Here is a 13,250-nt window from a genome sequence, read left to right as displayed (position 1 = left end):
GTGGCAGCACGGCACATTCGGCGCAGGATAAACGCTGTCCCGCGTTCCGCGCCAGATGCTCGTTTTGCGGCCTGGTCGGCCATTTTGAGAAAGTCTGCCGCAAGAAGGGGAAGAAATCCACGGTCAAGTGCGTCGATGCGGCCGCAGCCGACGTCAGCGGGGAGGACGACCTGGATGACGACGACTTGGTGTTATGCATCGAGGACCAAGTACTTGAGGTGACGGGGAAGCGAAGAGACAAGCCTCGCACGGACATGTTGATAGGGGGAGTGAAGGTACACGTGGCCGTCGACTCAGGATCCCCTTGGACCATCGTGCAAAGATCCATATGGGAGGAAGACTTTGTGCCTGTGGTGGGGCCAGACCTATGGCCGCCGGACATCAGACCCATCTCGTACACGGAAAATGCCATTCCCTTGGTGGGGTGCCGAGACTTCACATTCGAATTCAGAGGGAGGTCAGCCACGTGCACCCTGTATATAGCGGAGAGAGGACCTTCAGTGCTGGGGTGGAGAGATGCAGGAGATCTGGGGATCATACTCAACCCGGGAGGAAAAGAACAGATTCTCTTGACAGACGAGTGGCCCCTCACGAGAGGTGAAGATTGGAAGTCAGCATACCCCAAAGTTTTTGACGGCTCAGTGGGAAAACTGGACAAGTTCGTTCACAAAATGGTCCTCAAGGAGGGCGCAGTACCAGTGGTGCATAAAGTCAGGAACATTCCCATGTCTACCAGCGGAGCGGTACAACAGGAACTCCGGAGGCTAGAGGAGCAAGGCGTCATAGAGCCGGTGGATAGTGCGGAGTGGCTATCCCCCTTGGTTGTGGTCAAGAAGCCAAACGGGCAGGTTCGGCTCTGCGTTGACCTCCGCGAGCTCAACAAAAGTCTCATCGTGGAGAAGTTTCCCCTCCCCAGAATCGAGGAGATGCTCGCCAAGACTAAAGGTGTGACTCACTTTTCCACTATAGATCTCACGTCTGCATACTATCAGATTGAGCTGCATCCATCGAGCAGAAAGTACACCGCCTTCATTACTCCATTTGGGTGCTACCAGTTCCGGAGGATGCCCTTTGGCCTGGCATCCGCAGCGGCTGTCTTTCAGAAGCTGATGCATCGGTTGTTCAAGGACATTCCAGGGGTACAGTACTTTCAGGATGACATCCTGGTGATGGGCTCTTCCAAAGGTGATCACGACAGGAAGTTGCAGAGAGTGCTGGAAGTGTTGCAGAACAAGGGGCTAACGGCGGAATGGAGTAAGTGCAAGATAGGGACCCATTCGGTGACCTACTTGGGCCATGAGATCAGCACGAGTGGAATTTCACCCAAAGAACGAAATGTGAAGGCCATAAAGGATGCAAAGGCACCCAGCTCCAAGGAGGAGGTGCGGTCGTTCCTTGGAATGGCCGAGTATTATAGTAAGTTTGTGAGACACTTTGCCACCAGGACGTACAGAATGAGGCAACTCATCAGAGACAAGACCAAGTTTGAGTGGGACGCAGAAGCGCAAGCGGAGTTTGACACAATCAAAGACTGCATCAGTCAAGCTGTTCCATTGCAAGGGTTTGTCCCCTCGGGCCAGACCGTGGTGACCACAGATGCCAGTGATAAGGGCTTAGGGGCGGTTCTGGCACAAGTGAGGGATAATGGTGCCACTGAGACGATCTGCTTTGCTTCCCGTGCGTTGTCTCCGACGGAGCAAAGATACAGCGTAATTGAAAAAGAGATGCTGGCAGTCACCTGGGCTTTAGGCAGATTCAGACAGTTCGTTTGGGGTACGAGATTCAAGCTGCAAACGGATCATAAACCCCTGATCAAAGTCTTGACTTCCTCGGGTCATGAGACAGCGACCCCGAGAATAGCCAAAATGACTCTGAAGCTGCTCGATTACACCTATGATGTCGAATACCTGCCGGGAACACAGAACAGGGTAGCGGATTATCTCAGCAGGGCTGCGGCGATGGAAGTGGCGCCGGAGGATGCCCTGGACAAGGAGGAGATGGTGGCAAGTATGGAGGACTATGAGAGTTCGATAAGTGTCCAAGAATGGGAGGCCGCCTATGATCAGGACATGGAAAAAGTGGAGATCAAGAGACATTTGACATCAGGCTGGCCCGACAAAAGGAAGCTCACTGATGGAGTACGGAGGTTCTATGAAATAAGGGAAGAACTGTCCCTGAGTGATTCTGGAGTGTTTATCTATAGGGGCGAAAGAGTCGTGCCGCCAGATTCACTGGTACCCAGATTGCTAACTCTACTACACGAGGGCCACCTAGGTATTGTAAAGACCAAAGCACGCGTTAAGCAGATGTATTGGTGGCCAGGCATGGATGTCCACATTGAAAGGCAAGTACGGGAGTGCGGCCAATGCCAAGGCGCTGACAAAGTGCTGAGGCCACTCCGACCGGCCATGGGGAAGTTTGACACGCCACAGGGACCTTGGGAGAACGTGGCAATCGACATACTGGGACCGGTCCTGGACAGCAAAGGAGTGAACAAGTATTTATGTGTGGTAATGGACAAGTATTCAAAATGGCCTGAGGTGGACATTCAAGAATCCATGGACACTGACACGATTTTGAGATTCCTGACTTCAGTTTTCTTAAGGGAAGGCATCCCCAAAACCATCCTCAGTGACAATGGCCCGCAGTTTGTCTCGGACAAATGGATTAGGTTCATGAGGAGAAATGGTATCGAATCCAAACACACGGCAGTGTATCATCCCGCATGCAACGGTCAGGTGGAGCGGTTCAACCGTGTGCTGATGGGCTCCATACAGGCGGCCATCATGCAGGGAAAGGATTGGGAGACCGAGGTAATGAGTATGCTGTGGTCCTACAGGATCACCCCCACGGCGGTGGGGTACAGTCCATTTCAAGTGCTGAGAGGACGGCATCCGTTCACACGGGACAATGTAGTGTGGAGGGAGAAGACCATCACTAGTAAATGGTCCCCTGCGGTGGTTCAACACAACTTGGAAAAAGCCCAGAAGATCTATGCTGCGAATTATGACAAACGTCGGAATGTGAAAGGAACAGAGCTGGAGGAAGGAGAGTGGGTTAGGGTTAAACTCCCTACCCTTCAAAAGAAAGGCGACAGCAAATATAGTCAGCCCCTACAAGTCAAGGAGGTGCGAGGTAGAGCAGCCCTCCTCAGCGATGGCAGGGTGTGGTCCCAAGACCGCATGGCTAAAGTAAACAAGATAGTCGTATGGCCCAAGCTGGAGGAGACAGAGACACAGAAGGACTTCCACGAGAACACGCCTCGAACCGAGCAGGCTGATGAAGTATTTCCCGAGGAAATGGGAGAGGACAGTGAGATAGAAAATTCCAGCGCAGGGTGCGCAGTCAGAGATGTCACACCGACTGGAGTAACACAGAGTGGAGATCGGAGAGATGGCGTGAGACCAGGCGGAGACAGAGAGGTGGAAGAGAACATGCCGGTAAGACACACCCGTAGTGGCCGGGCAGTTACAGTGCCCTCAAGATATAGAGACTATGAAATGTGTGGACACTAACGATAAGTTGGCACGCTGGCAGCCAGCCAGAGAACATTGGGGAACCAGGGACAACTCCGCAGAGTTTGAAAAGTTAACTTTGTTATTGTTAAAAAGGGGGAGATATGTAGGATGCGCTCTAGTCTATGAGCGTGAACGCGATGACGCGTCACGCCATAGACAGGAGCGCGATGCGCGCGCATGCGCAGTAGGCGCGAGAGTGAAGGCGCGAACGGGGAAAACGGAGTTGGCGACCGGAGCAGTCGCTGTGTAGACGCTCGGCGCCCTTGTGCTCTAATTACTTGTTTATATGGAAATAAAGATAAAGCATTCATACCTACCTGGACTCTGTGCATAGTGTGGGGCAAAGAACATTACACATCCTGGGAAAACGGGGACATCTGCCTGCTGGTTTCTGAGAAGGACCGGTACTCTCCAATTAAAAGTATTACGTCATTCTTGAGAACTCCCTCTTAAAATTAAAAGTGCCGGTACTCAGCTGTCGTACATGTTAGTCTGTTTACTATGTTTATCACACAGCGTCACACTGTGTCACCATAGCAACTCATTGTGTATATAGGTGACGTCACATGTTCTTGGTGACAGATGACAGCTGACCCTTATTGATGCTAGTTGTATCCCGCTACTGCTGGTCCTTGTTAGTTAATAAACTATCTTATGTACACCACTCTTCTTGTCATCATTGGTGTACGCTACAATTGGCGACGAGGATGTTAACAAGGACCGGCGGAAATAGTGATGATCGGCGATGATTGAAGATCGTGATCTCTTTGATGAGGAAAAGCGGGAGTGAAGTGACGGTGCTGAAAGGAGTGAGTACGTCAATAATGAGCGAGCGACATCGTTGGCAGAGGATTTAAGGACGCGCTATTGTTCGGCACCGCGCATATTTAATGAGCTTTGAGCATTCTGCACACGAGGAATGTGAAGAAGAAGGGCAGCGTAAAGCGTTCGTTAAGCACTGAAGAAAATTTTGTCTGGCTGCTGCGTGAGGAAAAGCATAAAGTATTCGAAATCGGCGCTTCGTGACATCCAGCTGAGGCGTCAGTCAATTACCTCAGCTGTGTCGCGTGAAGCATGCCGGGAGTACATTGTGATTGGTAGATGGCCATGCACGTCATCGACGTAAGCAGCGTGCGGCCATCTTTGAAGTTTTCAGTCAGGAATTAAATACATTAGAAACGGAGCGCTGAGAGGATTGATCGCGCTTTGAAATAATTGAACAAGGAATATAACGTGCAAGTGTACAAGTAAGCCATCGAGTATAACCGGATCTTAAGCAAAGTGATCCTCTGCCTGTACTTTGATAAAATTGTCGAAAAAGCAATTAATAAATATAGTTAGGCATGGCAGAGTGTAATAATATTTGCGCACCTCCTCGTTTCCTGGATGAGCCTGGAAAACCCACTATGAAGTGGAAAAAGTGGGTAAGGGCTTTCGAGAATTACATCATTTCAATTGATGGAAAAGCTTTTGATGCAGAGAGAAAATGTTCCTTATTGTTTGGACTATTGGGTAAAGCTGGGCAAGACATTTTTGACAGTTTGCCTGAGTATGAAAGCCCACCAGGAATATTCTTACCACTGAATGAATATCAGGAAGCGCTAAAAAGATTGGAGAGGCAATTTGACGAGGAGAATAACATAATGGTTGCCAGGCATAAATTTGCTCAAAGGAAGCAACAAGAGGGGGAGTCTGTCGAAGATTATGTTGCATGTTTAAGAGTTCTGGCAGTAGAATGCGAGTATGAGGAAATGACTGATGTATATATTAGAGACCATATAGTGTTTTACTGCTACACGAGGAAGGTGCAGGAGAGGTTATTAGCTTGCAAAAGGCCAAGCTTGCAAGAAGTCATTGATATTGCTAGAGGTATCGAAAGATCTTTGACTTCAACAAAGGAATTGTCCACTACTGGAAATAATGCTAATGTGTTTTACTTGCAGGGAAAGAAAAAAGGGGATGGTAAGACATACGAAAGAAGTATGAGTGAAAGAAAGGTGGGAGGTAAGCAGTTATGCTGTTTTAGATGTGGTTCTAGTGAGCATCTAGCTGACTTTAAAAACTGTCCAGCAATTGGAAAGAAATGTATAAAATGCTAGAGGTATGGTCATTATTCTACTTTATGTAAAACAAAAAGGATAGGTAATAGCGTGAGCATAAACACTGTTGGGAATTTTGATGAAGAAATGTGCGCCAATATAATGTTGTACATTGAAATGGAGGATGGGAAAATTAAAGGCCCCATTAGTGATGTAAAAATTGGGGAGGTTGAGTTAAAGTTCACTGCTGATTCTGGTGCCCCTATAACTACAATATCTGATACCCTTTTTGAAGAAAAGTGGAAAGGCGTGCAGTTAACTGAATCTGATATGAATCCTAAAGCCTTTGGAGAGAAGGATATAAATATGTTGGGGTATTTCATTGACACTGTAACTTTCAAAGGGAGAGTGATTGAGACTAAGGTCTATGTAGCAGAGAAGGGGAGGATTCTTGTAGGATGGAGAGATTTGGCCCAACTGGGGGTGGTTTTGGTTCCGGGAGCAAAAGACCCTGTGATTTTAAGAGAGGAATGGATGAACAGTATCTGTGTAGAAAAAGAAGAAAATACCTTGAGTGATGTTTTAGAAAAGCATAAGGATGTATTTGAAAATGTAATTGGTTGTGTAAAGGGATTCAGTCATGACATCAAACTAAAAGAAGGTGCTATCCCATGTAAGCACAAGGTAAGATCTGTGCCTTTGTCAGTTAAAAATGAGCTTAGAGATGTGCTTGAAAAGCTAAAAAGGGAAGGTGTGATTGAAGAAGCAGAAGAATCTGAATGGATTTCTGCTATAGTTGTATCAAAGAAGAAGGTGACAGGGGACATAAGGTTGTGTGTTGACCTGAGGTCACTTAATAAAAATATAGTGATAAACTGTCATCCCTTGCCAAAAATAAAGGACATTCTTCAGTCAACATCTGGATCCAAGTATTTTTCAATTATAGACTTAAAGGCCGCGTACCATCAGGTGTGCTTGTCTGAAAGGTCCAAAAAACGTACAACTTTCATTACGCCATTTGGTGCATTTAGATACATAAGACTCCCTTTCGGTCTAGCGTCTTCTTCAGGAGTTTTCCAAAAACTCATGGATGTATTGTTCGGAAAGATGAAAGGGGTGGAAGCTTTTCAGGACGACATTTTGCTGCACTCCAAAATGGAAGGTGAGCACATACAATTGATTGATAAAGTTCTGAATGTGTTGGAAAACAGAGGCATGACAGTTGCTAAGGACAAATGCAAATTCTTGGCGAAGGAAATTGAATATTTAGGGCATGTCCTGTCTGCAGAAGGTATTTTGCCAAAGGATGATTTGGTTCGTGCGATAAGGGAGGCCCCTGAACCAAGAAATAAAGAGACTCTCAAGTCATTCCTTGGCCTCAGTGAATATTATGCAAAGTTCATCAAGAAATATGCAGAAAAGGTGGAACCGCTAAGGAGACTGCTAAAGAAAAATGTAAAATATGAGTGGGGAATGGAACAAAATGATGCATTTAAGGTTGTCAAGGAGGAAATAGCCAAGGCACCAGCGCTAAAACCTTATGATCCGCAGCTTGAAAATATTGTAACCGTGGATGCTAGTAATGAGGGAATAGGTGCAGTGTTCTGCCAAAGGAAAGGAAATGAAGAAAACACTATCGCATTTATTTCCAGGAAGTTAAATGACACTGAGATTCACTACAGTACTATTGAGCGTGAGACTCTGGCCTGTGTGTGGGCTGTACACAAACTCAAGGATTATCTATGGGGCAAGGATTTCACGCTTGTAACTGATCACAAACCTCTTGTGTACATGATGGACGGCAAGGGGCGAGGCAATGGCAATGCTAGTTCTAGGCTGATCAGGCTTATGTCAAAGCTTCAGGAGTACAATTTCAAAATGGAACACATAAAAGGTGGAAAGAACAGTAGGGCAGATTGTCTATCCAGGTTACCAGTAAATATAAACACTGATGAAGTACTGGAAGACAACGAATGCGTGGTAGCACATATTGATGCAATGGTAATGTGTGAAGGATCCATAAAAGATGAGGAATGGGAAGAGTGTGCTAAGAATGATACTGTTCTGGCCAAAGTGAAGGAGTATGTGCATTCCAATTGGCCACATGTGAGGAATTTACCTAAAGAACTTAAGAATTATCAGCAAGTAAAAGATGAATTAACTCTAGAAAATGGTTTCCTGAAAAGAGGAGAAGTGTTTGTGCCGCCACTAGGACTCAGACAAAAGATAATCCAGATGGCTCATAGAGGGCATCCTGGCACAACAGCCACCAGAAACGTCCTGAGGATGTACTATTGGTGGCCAGGAGTGGACAATGAAGTTAGGAACCTTGTAGATAAGTGTGAGCAATGTTTGAAGTCGGACAAACACTGGAGAATGGAGAAAAATGAGCTGCAGATTGTGCAAATTCCTGATGGACCTTGGGCCAAGGTCGCAATAGATTTTGCTGGACCCTTCAATCTATTACAAGATGATTGCAAATATTTAATAGTTTTGACGGACTACTACACTAAATGGGTGAGTTACAAGTTTGTGAAGGTGATTACAACGGAAGTGGTAGTAAAGTTCCTGGAGAAAGTTTTTGAAAGGGAAGGACAACCTAAAATTATGGTGTCTGATAATGGTTCACAACTTGTATCACGTGTAATGGTGGATTTCTTGGAGAAACGTGGAATAATACAGGAGAAAACACCCCTGTACAGTCCCAAGAGCAATGGTCAAGTTGAGAGAATCAACAGATTTTTCAAAGAAGGAATCCAGATGGCAATTGCTAATGACATGGATGTCAAGGAGTTCATTAAAGAAAAAATAAATGCATATAATAACACTCCCAAGGAAGCAACAGGGTTTACACCATTTTTCCTGATGAGAGGGAGAGTATGCAATAATGTCATGACACCTAAGGTAGGGGAGTGGAAAGCAACAGGTGTTGAAGCAAGACAAGTATGTGAAAATGAACTCAAGGTGAGAGAGAACATAATATGTAAACAAATGAAGAATAAGATTTATTCTGACAAGGTGAATCGAGCTAGAGATAAGATCATAGCACCTGGAGATTGGGTGCTTGTAAGGAAGCCTGGTCTGGTTGCCAAAGGAGAGTCTAAGCTCAGCAAACCAATGAGAGTTAACAGAGCAACTGGAGGAGCCGTACTAGTTGAAGGGGATGGATGGCGCAGCAAAGACGATGTGGTAAGATTGAAACATGGTCAGGAACGGATCATATTGGGAAATGCAGAACCAGAAGAAGGAGGTTTGAATGACAGTGTTCTAGAGTGGGATGAAATGTGTAGTGACCATGATAGGTCATATACCAGTGGTAGGCAAGTAGCATCTGAGATTTCAGAAGAAGGTTTTGCTGGATATTCTTCTGATCCCATGGACACTGTTTTAGTGCGGGACGGTACAAGGAGAGACAATTGTGCTGGAAGCAATGAGAGTGATGTTACGGGCGTGAATGATGAGGGCAGTATAACCAGAAGTCAACTTTCCAGAACGGGCAGGGTAATCAAAATGCCCACCAAGTTTAAAGACTACATTATGGAATAGTTTTCTGTTTAAATGTTTCATGGAGGAAGGGAGATGTCGTACATGTTAGTCTGTTTACTATGTTTATCACACAGCGTCACACTGTGTCACCATAGCAACTCATTGTGTATATAGGTGACGTCACATGTTCTTGGTGACAGATGACAGCTGACCCTTATTGATGCTAGTTGTATTCCGCTACTGCTGGTCCTTGTTAGTTAATAAACTATCTTATGTACACCACTCTTCTTGTCATCATTGGTGTACGCTACATCAGCACCGCCAATTTAAAACACTCACTTTGACACTATAGTTCCAATTCCCGCAATGTGGTTGAAAGTGATAGTTGCCATTATGATCAAATATGACCGACGCAGGCTTCTTTAATTTTGCTCCATGGAGCAGATGAGACAAGACATAGAAAATGGACTAAATACTCATAACGTATCATACTCCTCACACATCTTTGACACCCTTCGGGTGTTCTGAAAGGTAAAGCCTAGGAATGGCTTTAGTCCAAATTCAATCCGAAAGCAATTTTAGGTGAATAAATGAGTCAAATTAGGAGCACCTTCCAAAATATTGTTAATATAAATGGATATATTATTTGTAATTGACTTTTAAAAATATTGAATACAAAATAATATGTGTCCAATGCTTACTAGATATAATTAAAAACAGGCAATTTAGTAAGTTAATTCAGCATACTCAGAAATTCTCACATCTTAAACTTTCTTAGGCGGGAGTGAATGTTTTCTGTTTCAACATGGCCGCCAATTATCTACGAGGTCGATCGGTTTGGCTGCTGCTGCCTGACTGCCGTCGTGTGGTGATGCGTTCCAGCTACAGGGAAATCTATGACAACATCAAGCTGCGCCGGAAGTGAAGCACAAGCTACACATGGTTTGAACAGTGGAGCTGTTAATCTTTGGAGACTCTTGTGGAAATTGGAATCTATTAAAGAAGAGAGCGCAAGAGCATGGCCAGCAATGTGCAGTTCAAAACCAAGTGAGCTGTGGGAGAATGTGGGCAAATGCACACAGAATGAACGCTCCAGGGAAATGGGAACTTAGTACTATTTTGTGGGAGGGAGCTCAGGACTTTTAAGAGACGATCCATGACGTTACTGTAAAAGGGGAGGGGGCGGTATAACATTATTAGGAGAAGCAAGCAGAAAGTCTTGTATTGCTGGGGGAGGCTAGCAGTGCCAGAAAGAGCTATAGAAATGTAAATCCATTACAACACAATATAGCTGGGAGATATGGAGTGCAGCAGATCTGCATCCCCGCCTGTGTTTCAAAGTCACCCACTCTGGAACTAACGCCACATCCTCTCCGCTTTGGAGGAAAAGTAAGCATGTCTGGGTCACAGCACCATTGAGAGCTACGTTTACCCCTCTGGGAGAGTTAATGGAGCACGTATAGAAGAGGATAAGAACAACGAGCGTATGGGAGGGAGCCAGGGCACAAGTCCTAATAAAAGAAGTGGGGGGACGCTGATGTCACAACAGGAACTGACGTCACGAAAGGTGGCTTGCACCATCAGACGCATTGCCTCCCCTTGCTCACCCCTTAGAAGCCATTGCATCAGAGAAGCCAGCGCGTGAGCAGCGTTCTGAATAAGCTCTGATCTCGCCCCAGAGAGGCCAAAGAGTGAATGTGTGGCTCCATTTTCTCCAGTTATCGAGCTCCCTGTAAAATAAGTGGGGGGACGCGGTCCTCCCGCGTAGTACCCCGACTCGAGCCCTGGAGGGAGCACAATACGGTGGCAGGAGAGAGCACAGTAGCACAGTGATGACTGTTGTACATCCGAGAGAGAGCGCACTCCATTGCTCGAAGTGAGATCTGAGTGCATTAGTAGTTCTGTTGCTTTATATTGATTTGTATCACACAGTAGTCACCCGAGAGGGTATCCATGCGCTTGTGCAGGTTTGTAGGTGTGAGGTCCCAAGTTGCTTATATGACGAGTCGGGCCTTCCTTTTCTTGCAGAACTCAAGAAGTGAGGAGGAGGCTCTGATGTGCATATCTGCCAAGGTTTCAGAGTGCTATGTGTGATATTTTCATAATTTCAGTGTAATTATGAGTGACATTTAAATGACTGAGTGCCATGTGCAAAATCAAGCAATGAAACCAAGGGAAACACATAAATATCAGAAATTACACCCATTTGAGCATCAAGAAACTCTAAGTCAACTGCTGCAAAGCATAAGAAATAATTGTTAGACGACTTTCAATTATCAGAGTCGAGCCAAAACTACGGAAAATAGATAAAGCGGTCTGGAAGATGTTAATAATTTAATTATAATCAGCTGAGTGACTAGCAAAGAGTCTTGCTCGCTTCCTAAAATTGTGTGTTAGGCACAGAGTAAACCATGGTTAACATGATTTATAGTATCCACGTTGTTACATTATAACCGAGGGAATTAGAAAATGAAATTTTGGCCTGATGTATTGTGTAAAACACTGAATAACTATGAACTTTTTAACTGTATTTTTTTATTGCTTTTAACAACTAAAATGTATTTCTTACTTTTTATTGTATATATTGTAATTTTACATTGCTATTGTCTTCTCATGCACTTTTAAGGTTTTCTATGAACTTGGAAACCGAATAAAGTACTTTTGAATTTGACTCGCAGACTCACTCGACTGCTGCAGGAGATGTGAGCAGTAAGCACGTAGTAGGTCACAGCTAGGCATGCTTAAAGCAAAATTGTATTTGTATTATTGAGTCAGATTAACACTCTCCAGAGGTGCACTGTCTGACACTAAATGTAATTAAATTGAGAGGCGAGCCCGTGCCGGGCAATTCAGTTTATGGCTGGATTTCCCACCTCCTCAGAGTACTCCTACCTGCATCCAACAATTCCTCGACAAAAGCGCCCACCCGGGCTGCATTCAAACTCCGCAACAGCTACACAGTGTGTGCTCTGGGCTCCAGCGGCCGCCACGGTCCATGGGGTTGGGTCTGGCAACAGAATCCCACAATCCTCACTTAAAACTGCAGCCACCCGCTCGTAGCACCAAAGGCGGCAGCAGGACGTGACGTCCTGTGCAGCCAGCGGAGTACCTCTTAAGTCACTGTGTCACTAGTCTGAGTCGGCTGATCATGTCTCAGTAGTAGCAATTGGGCACTGCCTTTCCTGACACATCACTCAGTCAGAAGGTAATGCCGCTCACCGGAAATACTATTGATACATGGTAGCCAGTTAGCACGTAGCTCAGCCAGGCGCCAGAAGCCTGTCGGCAGCAGCGTGCTCACCATACTGCGCCAACACTCCAGTTAATTTCAGTCAGCATAGCAGCGCTATTGCTTTACAGCCGAGGCTGGCCCTATGCCTATTATGCATAACATTGCATTTCAGTCTGATGATGCAAACCACCACACTGAAATGTGTTAGTCTAACGCCTGATGCGTGGTACTTGGCAGGGCTGGATGTGTTGAGGGTGGTTGTTCCATGTCTAAGGTGCGATGTAGGAAAATAAGCGACCTCCAATTTTGCTTTTGCAGATACGGGGGAATGAGTAAGAGTAAGGCAGAGCATAGGTGTCTGGTGGGTTGGTGAAGTGTCTGTGGCTGTTCAGGTATTCTGGTCCTGTGTTGTGTAGGGTGTTGTATGTGCATGAGAAGTATGAATTGGCTGCGCTTGTGAATGGAGAGCTAGTGAAGCTTCTTGAGGTTTAGTGGGTGTGTTGTGGGACACAGAGTTTGAGTCTTGCAGCTGAGTTCTGGATGGACTGGAGTCTGTGTAGAAGTTGTTGAAGATCTTTTGTAGCATGTGTAGGATGTGGAAACAAGAGGTGCACACTGCCTTGACTTGAGCCGTCATGTTAAGCTTTTTGTCTAGGATGACTCTTAGCTTTCTTGCGTGGTCTGTGGGTGTTGGTACCTAGCTCCAACTGCCACCTGGTTGAGTCCCATGGGGAGGTCTTGTTGCCAATGACATGTACTTTTGTCTTATCAGAATTGAGCTGCAGGCAGTTGGTTCTTATCCAGTCTGCTACCATGGTCATGCAGTTGGCGAAGTTGGTTCTGGTAGTCTTGTCCATCAGGGAGAGGATGAGTTGGATGTCATTGGCATATGAGATGACAGTGATGTCTTGTGATCGGATGATGTGGGTGAGCAGTGCCATTTATATGTTGAAAAAAGGGTGGGGCTGAGGGATT

At 45.7% G+C, this 13,250-nt stretch overlaps 1 protein-coding gene across 2 annotated transcripts in view; it reads left to right on the top strand.

The window, feature by feature from the left end:
• The first annotated feature begins 9,946 nt into the window (after positions 1–9,946).
• Positions 9,947–13,250, top strand: part of TBL3 (transducin beta like 3) — a 197,719-nt gene continuing 194,415 nt past the window's right edge. For both annotated transcript variants that reach the window (XM_078664866.1, XM_078664865.1), the window contains exon 1: positions 9,947–10,090. In XM_078664866.1, coding sequence (XP_078520992.1) covers positions 10,062–10,090 — 29 coding nt within the window. In that variant the 5' untranslated portion in view covers positions 9,947–10,061. The remainder of the gene's footprint in view (positions 10,091–13,250) is intronic.

The sequence above is a fragment of the Lissotriton helveticus genome, chromosome 10 (genome assembly GCF_964261635.1).
Source record: "Lissotriton helveticus chromosome 10, aLisHel1.1, whole genome shotgun sequence".
Taxonomy (NCBI): Eukaryota; Metazoa; Chordata; class Amphibia; order Caudata; family Salamandridae; genus Lissotriton; species Lissotriton helveticus.
Note: the sequence above shows the minus strand (reverse complement) of the source record. Positions and strands in the feature narration are given on the sequence as shown.